The following is a 17,177-nucleotide window of genomic DNA, read 5'->3' on the forward strand; positions in this document are numbered from 1 at the left end:
AGATGTAGTCTAATCTCTGTTGATGAAGATTTCATTTTTTCAGAGGTTATTTTATAGAGGACTATTGTATTTGAGAAAATATAAGTCGGTTCAGGTACAACCAAACGTCCGTTGTTTAATTAATTGATAGCCATGACATTTCAGCTTTGACTGGCTTGAAGACACAAATGAGGCAATGCGTTACTTGATTTTAATTTAAGTTTTTAATCTCACTTTGAAACAGTTCTTGAAAATAACAAACTTCAATAACAATACGGCACAACAAAACAATAAATAAAAGAACATGAAAAACAGTGTCCAATTTAGTCCATACAAAAATACTGATAGAAAAATTCTGATAGATAAGACCAATGTGAACTTCACAATATGAAGAAATAAGAAAGTTTAACTGCTCCATCAATCGTGTTTGGAACATCGCTAAGGAGCATGATTATTTAATGTCATTTTGTCTTCTGCCATGCATAAAGGAAACTGTGGGGGAAAATATCCCCACTAAAGCTTATCTTGCACCTATGACGAATAAGATTCATCAACCTTTTTCGGTAGTTTATCTTTGGCCACCCAAACTATATTTCACAAAAAAAAAACTGTTTTTACCTTTTTTAATTTTTCTGACTGATTGCCCACTTTTAGTCCAATCACGATGAGAAATGTTTTGAAGTCACGCAACACAACAAAAACTCTTATAACGACACCGCTCAGCTACATACACTGTAGCCTATGAAATTTTAAAGAATTAAAACACAATTCCACCTTCAACAATAAAGCAATAAAGAAACTTCTTAAGCTTTTCTTTTTTTTTTTTTTTTTTTTTTTTAAAGCTGTAGAAACAGTTGAACTGCATTGATAAAGTATTACAACAGAAATTTTCCCACAAAATTTAACCTCCCAAACCTAACAACATAAAACATTTTTATGCGCAACAATATATTATAACTGTTGGTCTTTGACTTTAGCTTTGAAACAGCTTTTCCGGCATAGTTCATTTTCCCATGCTTCTTTGTCTGCGCTTCTGTAGAGTGCTGTCCGTTACGTGATGATTGACGGATATCACGTGCAACCAAAAAACAGAGGAAGTCATTTCTTTACCAAAATAGATTTCATTTTGATGTAAGTCATCTTTCTGTCAATTTTTTTTGTCGAAGAAGTTTTCTTTGTTGGTGATTCAATCTTGGGTACAGGAGCCGGTTCATTTGGAACTAAATAGCTGATTTCCTTCTGAGTTCGTTTTTCATTTATCAAAACCTGTCGGAGATAAGATAAATCTTAGCGTTTTAATCTGCTATTGGCAGTATCATAGCTAAAGTAGTCTACTGTAGATATTTTCACAATGGGATAAAGCCTAGTAAATGAACTACTTGGAAGCAATTTTGATTCCAATTTTGTACTAAGACACAAAATTGAAGAACAGAACCTACAGTATTATTGTTCACATTTGGACTGCCATAAGTGGTGGTTTGCCCATTTCTCCCTAGTGACTCTCTCCTATCATCGCATGTTATCCTAGAGACCTAGAAGCTGGGGATTGTAATGATTTTTAAATGAAACTCCAATAACTTAAAAATACATTTCCTGCAAATATTCTGTGCGATTGCATAGGTAAGTCTAACTCTAAAAGCAATTTTTCCCTAAACAATCAAGTTGCAACTTGACTAAAGCAGCAAGCAAAGAGAAATCTGGTTTCAGTTGGAAACATTTACAACATCGGATGAAGGCACACCTGAATCAGATCCAAAGGCGGTCTTTCCATTGGATGAGGATTCCAACATTCCAACATCAGGTTATATATCTCGACAGGTATCGTTGGAGGTTTCGGGGAACGGTACCCGGCTTTCAGTTTTGAAAGGATATTGGGTGTAAGAATGCCTAAGCAAGTTGTATGGAAAGTTATAAAGTAGGTACACAAATACAACTATGTCGCTTCGATGAAGAAAAGCAAGCTATCCCTAAATTGCTATTGGAATACATTACCCTGTTTGAAGTGTGAGACAATCCTTTTTATATAAAAAGTGTAATAATGATATAAAAATGATGATAATATTTCATATAAACTATAATATAAACAAAAACTACTTCAACAAAAAAGCAATCCCATCACACCATAGTTTAAAACATTATTTCTCAAATTATTTCTTAAGCATTGTTTTATAATGGACTTAGTTTGAATGTTGGATGCAATGAGATATTAAAATATAGTAATAAGTCGTGTGTTTGATGCACAGAAAGTCACAACATCAACGGTGTGGTCTTCATTGGAAAGCCAGTAAAGCCGGAAAATATTAATAATGGAAAATACAGTTCAAAGTTTGGCGACAAACGGTTTAAAACAGGTAGGCCCAATTTTTGTTAGCTGGTCAGTGAGACTATTATGACAAATGAATGGAACAGACGCACAGCAATGTACCTGAAAAAGGGGCTTCCCCATCAGTGAATATCTCATGAAATAAGCAGCCAAGCGCCCAAACGTCTGAAGATGCAGAAAACTGTTCATATTCCGCGGCCTCTAGCGCCATCCAACGGATCGCTTTTGGACCAAATGGCTTGTCAACTGAGCAAAAACAAAAGGTCATACCAGTTCCAGAAATAGCTTATGTTTAAAAAAGGTTCTACAATCTACATGTTGATTATTAAAGATACAGAAAAAGAGCATTTGCTTCAAAGTTAACGAACAATGAACATCCACTACTTTAAGTTATTTACATTTTGTGACTTTTTGTTAAACTACTATCAACTTACATCAGGTTAATCAAAATCGGTAAAAATCAAGAGTTTATTAAGATATTAGCTAACAAGGAATTGTGTTAAAAGATCAACTTTGGGTTATATTAATAGGAAACATTTCAAACTTACTGTTTGTTCCTACATAAACACCATTCGAGCCAAGTTTCTTTGCAAAACCAAAGCCCGATAACTTGCAGGTGGAGTTACTGGTCAAAAGGACATTTGAAGCTTTTACATTTCTGTGCACATAACCAGAGTTGGAAATATGCTGCAATGCTGATGCAATCTAAATGCAGACGGTCAGGTTAGGATTTTGCTGCAACATTACAAACAACTAGAATTTATGAGCTAAGTTTTAAAGGTCGTCCGCCCTAATAGCTCAGTTGGTTAGCGTGTGACTTCGTGAACGAAGAAGCTTCAAGATCAAGCGGCGCAGGTTCAACTGTCGGGGTGTGCGCTTGCGCAACGCATTCTAAGAACTGCTCTCCATTCAGCGGCACCTAATGGATGGAATAATTGCCCGGCAACAACACTTCAACAATCGGAAAACTTCACTCTGCCAGTCTCGGTAACCGGCACTGCGTCAAGAGCCTATACAAGTATGTGAAACTACCAGAAATAACCTATCAAGGCTTTGTCAGTCCGAGGATAAAAATTCAAAAATAACCAAGCCAACCAACTGTTTGTCACGAGATGAATACAGAATTCTTATGAACGAAACTTAGTTATTAAAGATACGCTTATGAAGGAAACTGTTAATTTGAAACTAGACACTTTCTTTGCAAAAATTTATATAAAAAATGAATAATGACACTCTGTTTGGTCTGCAACATTCATTCAAACCGTCACGCCAGTGTGGCCACCAAATAAGAGCATTGTTCGTAATGTTTGTTACGCCTTTGTGGTCACAGGAAGGGCCAAGGAGGAAATAGGGAGTGCCAAGGCTTGAGAGGGCAACGAATTACGTTATAAGGACAAATTAAAAACTGAATATTTTTATCTTATTTTCTTTTTTTTATTAAGGGTTGTCCTTTTCTAAAAAAAGGATTTGCTGTGCTGTGACGTAGCCTACCTCTTGTACGAAGCGTAATCTTTCCGCATTAGAAATTTCGTAGACATCATTACGTAAGAGGTAATCTAATAAATCTTTGTTGTAGCAGAATTCCAGCACTACCATGCACGCACCATCGGTAGTCTGCAACAAGACGTAATTACAACGTAAATCTAATGTAAAATGTCAACACGTTTGGGACATTTCGTTGTCAACAAAAAGTTTCAAATTCAACCTGAAATACAGTACAAAACTGTGAGAATGTTTTGCTTCTTTCTTAGTAAGCAGCAAACTTACGGGTCATACTCACGCATACGGTAGAACACGAAATGATTTTTGTTACTGCAGCAGACAATTTTAAATTGAGTTGCAACACAGCCAACGCATGATGAGGAACACAGACATTTTGTGACAAACGATCTCTAACAAAAGAATTGCAGCCTACACTAGTACTTTCTAAACTGTAAAAAACAATGGATCAAACGAGAATAGGAATTTCATGACTGTTTAGGCAACAAGGAAGTCAAAGTTGTCTTTGCAGTCCATGGGCTGAGCCCTCTTTTTTGTAAAACTTATTGAGTTTATAAATATTATTCAATTTTTTGGCAATTATTCACGTGAAATCAAACTGGACCTCGGATTTGTGAAAAACAATTGACGTTTTTTCAATCTGGAAGCATTAAAATAAGCACATGGTTGAGCATTTTCTATGTCTAAATATAGGATAAATGCAAACATTCAAATAAAAAAGGAGAATATACTCAAAATTTTAAGGGCGAGTAATAAAACGTCACCATGTCACCAAATCATACAGTACATCGAACTCCAGCAAGTGCAAACAAGTGTATAGCATGAGAAGGTACTCAATACGAAAAATCGACACATTTTTGTGTTTTTTTTTAGCAGTTGTTATGAGTCCAATACCTTGCAAGAAGCTAACGCGCTGTTGTTATAATAAGTTCCAACTATCAAGCAGAGAAAAAAGATCGAATAAGGTGCTGTAAAAATTGAAGTCATCTTCTCACAGTTACCATCTACCCAACTGCATGATTCGTTTCGAAACAAGCTGAGTTTTTACGGCGACATAATGGCCATGCTATCTTTGGTAAGTCCTCCTCTTGACCGCCAAGTAGGGAAATGTGAAGTAAACTTTGACTGAAAGTTGTTTTGCAAATTTTGACACTGTCTCCGATTAAAAATGTTATTATTTTTCACATACAAATATTTGCCAAGCTTTTCGTAACGTATAAAAAGTCATTCTTTCAAAGTGAAAAGAACCTGAAATGTGAGATACCCAGATAGCAAAGTCAATCATTTTTACATTGATTCAACGTTTGCACACTGCAGTCTGTAAATATTGAATCAATGTAAAAATGACGGCTTTTGCTGTCTAGGTAGGTCATAAGCTACAATACTACACAATGAGATTGATGACACTGAACAAAATAGCTCAAGATTAACATTTTGGTGTAGTAGCCAAGAACACAGTGTACTTAATGAAAAACTATTTGTTGGTTTTCAAAACGTGAAATATTTATCCAAAGTTGTCAACAAAAGACAAACAAAAATATCTTAAAAACGGCAAAAACTTGAGTTTCACACCACATTTGGTCACTGGCGATAGTTCAATTTGTAAACGATTGTGAATGCTGTTGTGAGATTCATGTTAGCTTATATTGTCGGATAAGACTATGTAAAATTTTACATCGCAACTAAAAACCACATCTCTAGCTTGCAGTTTTAATATCGTGTTGTGTGTCACTATTTTTCATCATCGAAACGCAACAATATCGTTTCTGCTCGCTTGACAAAACTTACCACTCCAAGCAAGCTGATGACGTGTTTGTGGCTGACGTCACTGATTGCACGGGCCTCCTCCAAAAGATACTTTCGAGAATTCATCTCTTCGCTCTGCACTTTTACTACAATTTCCTCATTGGATGTGTTCAAATACCCTTTGAAGAAGTAACATCAATCGTGTAATCGGAAATACTCAATTCAAAATTTTTTTTGTCATTATCTCCATGACCCATAGCCGTAGGAGATGGGGGGGCAGGGGGGGCGGTCGCTCCCCCGTTGAAAAAAAAATGTCGCGAATTTGGGCAAAAATGTCAAGTTATTTGGGCAAATCAATCTTACCATGATGTTTCGAAGTCTCACCAGTTTATAGACTTTATATAATTATTATAATTTATGAGATGCATTGATATTTTTCAATGAATGTAAAATGCATTATCATCGATTTTGGAAACAACTGCATGTGGTATTGCAATCTGGGCATTTAAATGATAAATTTCGATTCTAAAACTGCAAAAAGTAACTGTAAAAGAGCACAGTTAGCAAACAAATGTAACTTTATCACTGATTTTCACTAAAACATAGGCTGCACCTGCATTAGATATATAAGATTTAAAGGCTTGCTGGGTAGCCTACTGGTAACTTTATGAGAGTTTTTTGGGTTTTTTCCTCAATATCTTACTACTGTGATGTAGTTGTTTGTAAAAATCATTTGGGCAAAAATATCTAGTTATTTGAATAAATTAATTCTTCGCTGTGGTTATATTTACACTATAATAGTGTAATTATAGCCGTAATAGCGTTGCCAGATAAGGAATTCTGCCCTAATTTGAGAAAAGTTAATCCTAACTCTGGCAACACCTTTCACAAGCAACCATGGCAACAAGTGTGTAAAAATAGCCACTTCGTTAATTCTTACCATGAGTTTTCAACATTTTACCAGTTTAGTGACTTTATTGTGTTGCACTTTGTATGAAATACATTAACATTTTTCTTTGAATGTAAATGTAGCATCGACAATTTTGAAAACTTTTGTATATGGTATAGAAATTTGGGCAGAATGTAACTTTCGATTCACTATCTGAAGAAAGTAAATGTAAAATAATGCATTTGGCGAGCTGAGGTAAGCTTATTACAGATATTTATTAGGATATACACTATACAGTATGAGTATACACACTAGCTTACATTTCTTCATTAGTAGAATTTTGAAACCCTACTGGATTCTTGTACTAATGTAGTTGTTAGTAAAATGTTTGAGCAAAATTATCTAGTTATTGGATAAATTAATCTTATCATGAGTTATGCTATGCTCACAAAACTTGACTTAAATACTACAAAAATAGCTTATCATTTTTAGATATGGCCAAACAAGTTAAGTATTTGTTATAAACTCTAAAAATCAACAGTTGTGAGGCCACATATACACCACTTTTGTGAGCATTTGATCTTGGCAACGAACTACCGCATAGGCCTGCACAAAGTGAAAAAGTATATTAAATGAAAACAATTTGTAAATTTTCCAGCATTTAGTTTCATGTAATTTGTGGGCTACGGTTTAACTGTTTTCTATATGTAAAGAAGTTTTTTGTTTAAACTGCTGTTTGTCTTTGCTAGTCCAGGGGTTGATATGCTCAGCTATTTAGCCTACTATCTATGATCAGTATTAGAGCAACAACAATCAAATATAAAAACACATGTTATGTTGTTCATGTTTTGTCATCCAATTCATGCAGTTGATGCATCAGGCAATGTAAATAGTGCTGTTGGTAATGTGGTCTGTAATATTTTGTGGCAAGGATTAAGCTTGAAGTTACTACCTGGGAATCGCTTTTCTTCAGTGCTTGCAATTTGAGTAGCTGCTTCATTATGAAGTAAGAATATCATTCTAATGATGTTCTGTAAGAACATTGAGTATGATTTCATTGTAATATGATATCAATATTTGTGATATTAAAAGTAGTTTTGTTCAAAGGTGCAAGTTTGATGTGCATAGCATCATAAACTGTCAAATTCTTTTTAGGCTATAGTGTTTGAAGTAGAATGGATTAAGTAACTTAATGTTATTGGTTTGATAAGTAAATAGGTTGTCATTCTAGATTTTTTTCAATGCAAATTTACAAATACACTACTGAGTCTTTGGACTATCTTTATATTGAAAAGATTGAGCTACTTTTTGTCTGGCCTTTAGTTTTAGTGAAGTTAGGCTGGAGATTTTCAAATAATCTGACGACAAGGATATTCATCAATTGTTACCCGGTTATTGCTGTAAGTCAGTTTAAATTGTTGTTGAATCCAGCTAGGCTTAATATATATTTTTGTGCCACATAAGAGTGCTTCAATTTGATCGTTTATTTAATTGGGACACAGACAGGTCTATGAATGCACGTTAAAGTTAAGTTAGCCTTGTTTTGCTGTTGTAGCCTATGTTATGTTGCCTGTGTTCTCGTACACGGCCAAGTTGATGCCTGTAGAGTTATTAAATGCACTACCTCAGAGATTGTGAGTAATTTTGTGCTTTTGAAATATATACGCAAAGATAAAATTTGGGCAAACTTTGAAAAATTTGGGCAAATTTTGTTCGCCCCCCCAAAATGTTTTACTCTCCTACGGCTATGCCATGACCTCTTGCATTTGAATGATAGGCCTACGTCTCTACAGTGTTACCATTTGTATAAGTGAATAATGTCATTGGAAATTTAATAAGTTAATGTAAATGTTAATAATGTTGGGTTGTCTATCATCATTAAAATAGTTTTTGCTTTGTTGGCCTAGTAATTTAGTTTTCTTTGCATTTTTGTGTTGTAGTTGGAATAGCTAACATTAAAATAAGAAACTAGCAAGCATTGAAAATAATAGCCTTTTTTATAATAACAAGGTTAAAGTTATTGAAAATTACAAAGAAAATAATTTGCAACGAGTTTTTCTGCACTCCGATGTAGTTCTCAACCCGAGGTAAATTTCATTTATAAAAAATAAAAAAGCTATAGGTCTCCATGATAAATCACAAGAATATGATCTAAAAACTCTATCAGCTGTAGCCTAAATTTATCTTTATACGTTTGAGAGAAAAAAGGTGATAAGGTCTGGTATAGAGTGTAGACCAAGTTTAGTCAAAGAGGCAAGTAGCCTAAACTTATTTTACAAAAGTAGAGAAATACCAAAATTCACCTTTCCAAACTTCTCCAAACTTTCCTGAAGCGATTTGTGTTTTTAAGGTAATTGATTCTTTCACTACTGACGTGAAATCAGATGTGTCCGCGTTGCAATAGTAACGCTCAGGATTGCCTTCAGTTGGGGCAATGTCAGTTTTGGGACATGGATCTGTCAACGGTTGCGGCATGTTTGTGTGTTTTCCTGTGGTAATCAAACAGTTATTAACTCGCAACTTGCATACCCTTCAACTAAAATTACGGTAAATTATTGTCTGGCAAATGGCAAATTTTGTCCCATCGTTTATTTTCCGTGCAAGGGGAAACTACTGAAATATAGTGAATGGAATAATTCCCCGGCAACAACACTTCAACAATCGGAAAACTTTACTCTGTCAATCTCGGTAACCGACCCTGCGTCAACAGCCTCTGCGTCTACAAGTATGCGAAACTACCAGGAATAACCAATCAAGGCTTTGTCAGTCCGAGGATAAAGATTCAAAACCAACTAAACCGACCAACCATGTAAGTGTGGTTGTTTTTTTTTTTGGTCTCAGTAATGTGCACGACACGTAGTTATTTGTGGAATAAGATAAAGCATGATTTTTGAAACCTGAAATCGTTCTGAGGAGCCAGAAAATTTAAAGAAAACACAGCGTCTTTTTAGGCCTATTGTTATTTAATGCGTTTGCACCTAAAACCGGATTCGTTTTTTCAAAGGCAAGTGTTTTTACGGAAAAATATCTCTTTTCTTGAGAAAGCAATATCTAGTGATTTATTCCATTTTCTTTTTGAGGTGTGGTCTGGAAGGCCCTCACCTCCTATTATCTATCTAAGGGCTTTAAATGCATGTAGATTCACTCTCTTACAGATTACAACACGTCGTAAAGCTGAAACCGAGTTATTGTGTGCAAGCATGACCTTTGAGGCGCTGTGAGCAAATTCATGGGCGACATCGACCGGATGGTGAAAGACAAACAAATGGAGACCATGACATCGATTGAGATCTTTCTATTTTCTTCATTGCGTGTTTGTTTTGTAAATATTTTGACATTTGACGGAATGAATTTTCAGTTTACTTTGATAATAACAAATTACTTTAGGCTACTACTACTACTATAACATGTGTGTTTAATGTACTGTATTTACAATTTAGCACTGTAGGCTATATGCTTATCTTACTTTTGTAAAAATCAACTAGGGCTACAACCGTTGCAAAGCTGTATCGTGAATCAATAAAGTAGGTTTTGTTTGACAATCGATCTATCTTGTAGTGAAGCACAGAGCATTCTCCTTCTGAGAAGATCAACACAGATAGTCTGAAGCCGTCGTTGCCTGCGTGAAAACATACGTTCTTGTTATAAACGAAAAAAATTAAGTATTTTAATGAGCCAATAAGAAAGCATTGAAATTAAACTGTACACACTTACGAAGCTATGCGCAGGAGCAGTAAATTGCCATTTAGAACAAGTTATCACGTTCGGCTTGGTATGAAATGTGCAGTATTATTTATTATAAATTAAAACAACAACTCTTTTTTGGCCTATTTAATCAACGTAGTATTATACTTCTTTTCCGAGTCTTTAATAAACAACTTTGTTAACTTTTATAGATTTTGATTTAAATTTAGGGTGAATCATTTTAGCAGACATATTTTGATGTGTTTGTGAGCTGCAAAGAACAGTTGATTAGGAAGAGACTTGAGACGTAAAATACAAAATCAATTGAAACAGCCCGTTGGTGAAATCATTTACAACAATACAATGGGAACTATTCTATTATTTTGTTACGACGTTGCGTCGTTGCTATTACGCCAGGTTTCAAATGCATCAGGTGATTTGACAATTTCACCATCCCATGACGTAATTGGTAGTGAGAATCGAAAGAATTTACTTTTTATGTAGGTGTGTACTACGTCACGAAGTTTCGTGTACGTATAAAGAGAAAGTACTTTAAACAACGTGGCAGAGGAAGCTATGACCGCCAACGACATTTTGTAGCAAAAAAAGACGACACTACTCTAATCAAGGTACGGTAGGTCTCACCAGGACCGGTGAGAGGATAATTTGGGCCCAGTGCTAATCACATCATCGGTCCCCAAACCAAAACACTTCTAAGAAAAACGCGCTATCTCCAAAGCATATGGGGGGGCTTCTTCAAACTTTCGGGCCCCTTGGAAAGGTTACGGGAGCCCAAAAACCATGCCGGGTCCGGGTCTAAAAGTTGATAAAATGCGTGAGGTAGAAAAAACCACATAGAAATAAAAATTCCAAGTACCCTAACTAATAAACTCACAGTGAGACCAAGTGGATATCAATTTTTGCGTGTGGTTAACGTTCTTTCTACGTAAATGAGTCACTCCAAAGCAGAGTTGATTGATTGATTAAATCTTTATCCTCGGACTGGGAAAGCTTCTTGCAGAGCTTAATCCTGGCAGTTTCGCATACTTGTAGAGGCTTTGAATCACTGACGCAGGCCCGGTCACCGAGATTGACAGAGTGAAGTTTCGGATTGTTGAAGTTTTGTTGCCGGGGAATTATTCCATCCATTGGATGCCGCTGAATGGAAAGCAGTCCTTAGAATGCGTTGCTCAAGCGCACACCCCGAGAGTCAAACCAGCGCGGCTTGATCTTGAAGCTTCTTCGTTCCAGAAGTCACGCGCTAATCAATTGAGCTTTCTCGAAAAAGGCCAGGTGACTTCAAGAAAACATACTCTCAGGCGAGATAACCATTTTGTTTAGTACAGTCTGCAACCTGTGGTGGTGATTCAACAGAGTGGGTGCGGTTTATTCAGCTGCATGCAACAATTGAGACGTTCGGTCGTTGCAGGCGACAGCAGCGTTGGGGCAGGGGGGGCCATGGGATACTTCTGAACCCGGGCCTGGAATAATTATAGGGGCCCGGAACTTGTTAAAGGGGCTGGAAATAAAAAACACAACGTATTCTTTGGGTGTAGTGCGTTTTTCTCATAAATGTATTGATTAATGGCGCAAGAATCTCATTGGTACAGGTCCCAAAATATTTCTACAGCCCTGGCAGGCCAACGGGTTGTAGAGAAAAAGCATTATTTTACCACAAACTCCCAAAGTCACACGTAAAAAAATCGTTCTTTTTTTTGTCGTAGGCTATCCAGGCTTACACCCGGTGGTTGAAAGGACGAGAAGGCAAGGAAGCTAATCTTCGTGTCCACCTCCAAGCATGCTTTAAGTGTCTTACCGAAGACACAGCCGCATGCTCTTGAGCGGTGTCGTACCGGCGCCCTTTCGATTGCCGTTCCAAGGCTCAGAGCCTTGGAAAATCGTTCAGAAACAGCTATTAAAAAAACACCAAAAAAACATAGAATATAAGGACGGAAAACGATAAATGAAATACTTCAACACTTCACATAGCGTTATTTTTTGATGAGGTTTTTATTCAGTGTTTTTATTCAGTATTCAGTGTTAATGAGGTTTTTATTCAGTGTAGGCTATATATCACATTCTTTACACAGTTCGGCGGGCCTGGTGGACAAACCTCGCTTACGTATCTGGCCCGCGGGCCTTAGTTTGGTGACCCCTGCTTTGAAAAAACCAGCATTGACATTATTCTGCCACGTATGTTTTAAAGGGTGGCAATTTTGCTTTCGTTTAACCTTGAAACACAAATAACGTAGTGATAGAAGTGACAGTATAGTTGATAACGTAGTGAACAGGCTAGGTTTGCCGGGATGGCTTTTTATGGTCAGAAAGGTTGCTGTTGATATTTCCTTTCAAACAGTTTTATTTTTAGAATTTTCACGTTTCTTTGGCTCTTTTAGGCTACTTTTTTGGCACTTTGCACTATTCTTCCCCGTTAGCAAAATTCTCATTTTTACATTGATGCTACGTTTACAGAGGTTGCATCAATGTAAAAATGACAGATTTTCCTGCGTGGATAATGGTCCTTGTGTTGAAATACGTCACACAACGAAAGGAACATTATACATAGGCGCTGGCAATTCGCACAATACATAACGCTACATCATTGCCTCGTGATATGTGGCTCTTGCGCAAAACTTGGCACCAAAAAAGCAAATACCAGTTACATGTAACATATATACCAGCAACACATATGCCAACCACAGTAAACACAATCATCTTCCAAAACACTTTCAACCATGTAAGAATTAGCTTTTTCCAATGAGCACGTTAATTACATAGAACCAAAAGAAACGGAGTAAAAATCTGTCTTCGGTTGTCTACATGTGCTGAGGCATGTTTGTACCCAGACAGAAATCCGTTATTTTTACATTGGTTCAACGTTTGCAGACGTCTGCGTAAGTTGACCGGTTTAATACATTTTCTTTGAACGCATGATGAAATTACATACATTTAAGTAAATTTTGCAGTATAAAAATACAATACATGTGTATAAATTTTCAGCATGCAGTTGCAGTAATAAATAGTTACATTTGCAGTATAAAAATACAAGGCTATGAAATCGAGCAAAAAATATACGACGCCTAGACCCGACTAATCAAATTTAACCTTTCGACTCTGGGTCCAGGGTTGCCAGTTTTTCAAGATGGTCAGATTTTTTTAACTTTTCAGTTATGGAAAAAAATTAATTTTATGACATAAATTTGATATATTTTAATTTTATAAGTAATGACAATTTTGCAAAAAAAACAAATTTTCAGGTATTTTCATTGTGATCCTTTTGGTGACGAAATATGTATCGACATTACCATGGTTTGGTTTAAAATATTAAAATATATGAACTTTTACCTTCTCTAACAAGAAAAGTTCCTTCAGTTGTAGCTCGGTTTTTCAAGTACTTTTCCGCTAATTCCCGTGATATTCGGCCGAAATAACATCTAAATAGAAAAGGAATGTACTGTATAAATGAAACAGGCTTTGGCGTGTTGAAATTGTGTGAAAGTATAGGCTACTCTCTTTTAATGGAGAAAGTATTCAATAGCATTGTATAGTTACTTGTTCAATATACGATCTTGAGTTTGTTTCACTCAGTATGCGCTTTTTTGATACAAAGAAAATTGAATAGATGCAAGCAGTGCTCAATTACAAATTTTTTTTAAGAGATTGTGCTGTAGTTTGTTGCACGCTACATCACACACTATCAAACCAAGACGAATCACACACTACAGAACTTGTTTTCGATGAAAGAATAACAAGAAATTAAAAGACTGCTTTAAATCAGGGCTTCTCAAACTTTTTTATTCTTCCATCGCCATTTCAGAAAACAATTTTCTATGCGACCCCTTAGTGGGCAGTGGGCAGTTTTGCAGCATGCAAAAATTAAAAGTGAGTCTACAATAGGAAGTTTACACTGTAAACTGCCCGCTGTAGGCCCACTTTCAATTTTTTGGAGACCCTAAAATTACGATTTGCAACCCCGTTCAAGGTCGGGACCCATAAAGTAGTTTAGGCTGGGTTCTTCAAAACCAGGTGCTTGGTCGACATGAAAATTCTTCATCAATAATCACGTCCAAGACGAAATTAAGCAAAAGAATTTCGTGTGCTACGAATGGTAGCCTAATACTTTTGCTCTGCTCATACAAGCTAAACTAACTGACAAACTACTAGATTACACCGTTTTTCTTCCTGCAAATGCATCAAAAGGTCTCCATGTCTTCGATGACAAAACCGAAAACTGGCTTTTTCTCGTCATCTTTAAGTGCAGTCAAGCGGAAACATAGACACCCTGGGTGATAAAAGAACAAACCTTTGGTCGCAACGGCTCAAAAGGGTGAGGAAGGCGACGACAAGGGAATTGTTTCGTTTCGAATATACAACGAAACAAACTCAAGAAAAAAATGCGTCAAGACGAAATTTCAAAATATTTATGTTTCAAACTTTTTTTCAACAGGTTGACCATATTTGATTACTTGTGACCTTCTGTATACACTTTCTCCATTTTGTTTTGTTTTTATTAGTAATTCTGAAATGTTGTTCAGTCCTATAATTTGCTTGATATTGTCAAAATACTTCATTTTTTGCCGTCCTTTTGTTTGTGTACCTTGTACCATCCTAGTCAATATTACACTTTCCGATGAGTTGCTTCATCCAACGTGTCCGAAATATTGTAGTTTTGTGAGGTTGTCGTTAGATTCTAATTATCATCTATTTGTTGAGTAACGAATTTAGTAGTTTTTTTTTTTCATCCAGCTGATGAGTTATCATGTGATGTCAGCAGCCTACATCACATTTTAAAACTTTTAAACTGTTTAATGTCACGTTTTTTTGCATGTCCAATGTCTATTGCCTCGAGCAGCCTTCATGAATGGACAAGTTTCAAATCGTGTGATGACTGTACGCACTACGCAGTACGCTGCTGAGAGTAACTTCACTTGACAACTCTATGCAAACTTTAGCAAAAAAACAAAAATCTTTGAGCACAAACCAAACATGCGTCACATTGCAATGCTACTTACGGATGGTTTTTGATAGCATCTAGTTTTAATGGTGAGCCCAGCGTTTCGTATGCCATCTTTGCCCGCTTCAGAAATGTTCAAAACCACGTTGTGTTGATGACTAATTTATGATTTTATTCATATAGTATAGATCCTAAACCTACGACAAACAAAACTTAATCAGCAGTTAGAACTCTATGTGCTATTTATTTCAAAGATTGCTTGCATGGAACAATAATAATTTATTTCACACTAGTTGCTTGCAAAATAACGTCAATGGACGTGTTTCGTTTGACGTTTCATAATCAGCGGTTTGCCACTAGCGGATGATTGGCCCTACCAGCTTCATTGGAGCCTCTTTACCTTACTAGAACATGTTTCAGCGTTTTCACGTCTGCACCGCGTTGAAGTGAGGTTGTTGTTTTACAAGCGTTGCTTGCATGCAAGAGCATGACATAAGTATGATAATTCGAGTTTAACTAAAGTACTAAGTGCTTAAACTGAGTTCATACGAAGGCCGAAATGTCGTAGAGAAAAGAAAAAGAAAATAAGCAGACTGTCGTTTTTTTAATGCATTATTACTACACCATAATTACAATGGTGCCGTGGTATGGAAAAACCTAGTAACTACAAATTTGAAAAAAATCATTTTAGTTTAATTTTGGAGTTACTAGGTTTTTCCGCGTCTTTTGACAGTATTTGATTTCAAAATTTTGCTGAACTCACTGAGATAAAATGGTATGGGAAAACCTAGTAACTCGCATTGACAAAGGCTAGAGATGTTCAGTTTTTTGCGTTTTTCTCGAAAAGTTGAACATGTGAGTTACTAGGTTTTTCCATACCACGGCAGAATGCTTTTCGTGTTGTTTTGCAAAATTTTTTATACAAAATGTTTTTATCAAACTGCTTACTGATTTTCAGCCCTGGAATTTATTAATAAATCACGCAGCGACGTCACAAATGCATTGTCTTACGTAAACAGAGCGTCAACATCTGTTATTCATATATCCCTCGTACCTTGTTCTGAACTGGTTCTGACCCTGCAAAAAATCTTTCTATCTGCTGCATTGGTGCAGTAGGCCAGGGCTTCCCAAACTGGGGGTCGCGACCGCGCAAGGGGTCGCGTAATGAACTTCAGGGGTCGCAGAGAGTAGGCTATACCTATTTTATGTAAAGTACTGCATATTAGCCTATTCTATAGTACTTTTCAAACGTTTATTTCAAAACGCAGTTGTTGAAACAAATGTAACTGTTCAAAACATTATTCTTAACTGAACTGTAGACTCTGAGTAAATAGGCCTAGCCCTGGTAGTGGGCTAGCTTGAAGACTGCACGCTAGTATAAGCTATATATTGAAAAAGCAAAACTAATCGAATCAATGGATAGCTGCGGGAAACATCGAACTGCAAAGCAGCTGCTGCAATGACAGGACATACAGCTGGGTACCTGGGTTTCATGCAAAAGTGCGATTTGTATGTGGTACACATAGGCTATTGCATTTACACATTGTAGGCTATGATTCATTGCGAGACCCTAATAATAAATAGCTAAAAAATACCTCCTCATCGAAATGCTGTTGTGCAAGATACTGTAAAATTATTAACTTTATTAAAAGTCACGCACTCAATAGGCTACCCATATTTACAAGTTTATATGATGAAATGTAATTAGAGTTCAGAGAGTGTAAATCCCTTCTACTGCATTGTGAAGTAAGGTGGCTCACAAAATCAAAGCTAAAAAGGCTACAACGTGGAAACATGAAATGTGGTTTTTCCAACGGAATAAAAATTAGACTTGGTTTGTTCACTTCTCGGTCCATCATTTCTGCAATGACATCTGGCTTTTGAAATTATACTATTTTTGAGATTTTAACTGAACTTTAGCCTGTTTTTGAGATTTGTTTGAAAAACCGAACTTAATTTATCCATCCAAAGAAAAGCGTCAATGTTTTTACATTGAAATCAAAAATTAAAGAGTTTGTCAAAAATTAAACATCTGGAAAGAAGGGGTTGAAAATATCTGAAAAGTTTTTGACTAATGATGATGTGGAACCAAATGTTATTAA

At 36.1% G+C, this 17,177-nt stretch overlaps 1 protein-coding gene across 1 annotated transcript; it reads right to left on the bottom strand.

Moving 5' to 3' along the window:
* Positions 1–760: 760 nt before the first annotated feature.
* LOC145772176 (proto-oncogene tyrosine-protein kinase Src-like) lies at positions 761–15,204 on the bottom strand. The gene is made up of 10 exons (XM_082584027.1): positions 15,134–15,204; positions 13,467–13,555; positions 9,904–10,056; positions 8,741–8,926; positions 5,591–5,727; positions 3,794–3,916; positions 2,851–3,007; positions 2,405–2,548; positions 1,721–1,866; positions 761–1,245 (listed from the first exon to the last, which is right to left on the bottom strand). The coding sequence occupies exons 1-10, from the start codon at positions 15,187–15,189 to the stop codon at positions 1,078–1,080; spliced, it is 1,359 nt and encodes a 452-aa protein (XP_082440153.1). The 5' UTR covers positions 15,190–15,204; the 3' UTR covers positions 761–1,077.
* Positions 15,205–17,177: the final 1,973 nt, after the last annotated feature.

The sequence above is a fragment of the Aplidium turbinatum genome, chromosome 1 (assembly GCF_918807975.1).
Source record: "Aplidium turbinatum chromosome 1, kaAplTurb1.1, whole genome shotgun sequence".
Taxonomy (NCBI): Eukaryota; Metazoa; Chordata; class Ascidiacea; order Aplousobranchia; family Polyclinidae; genus Aplidium; species Aplidium turbinatum.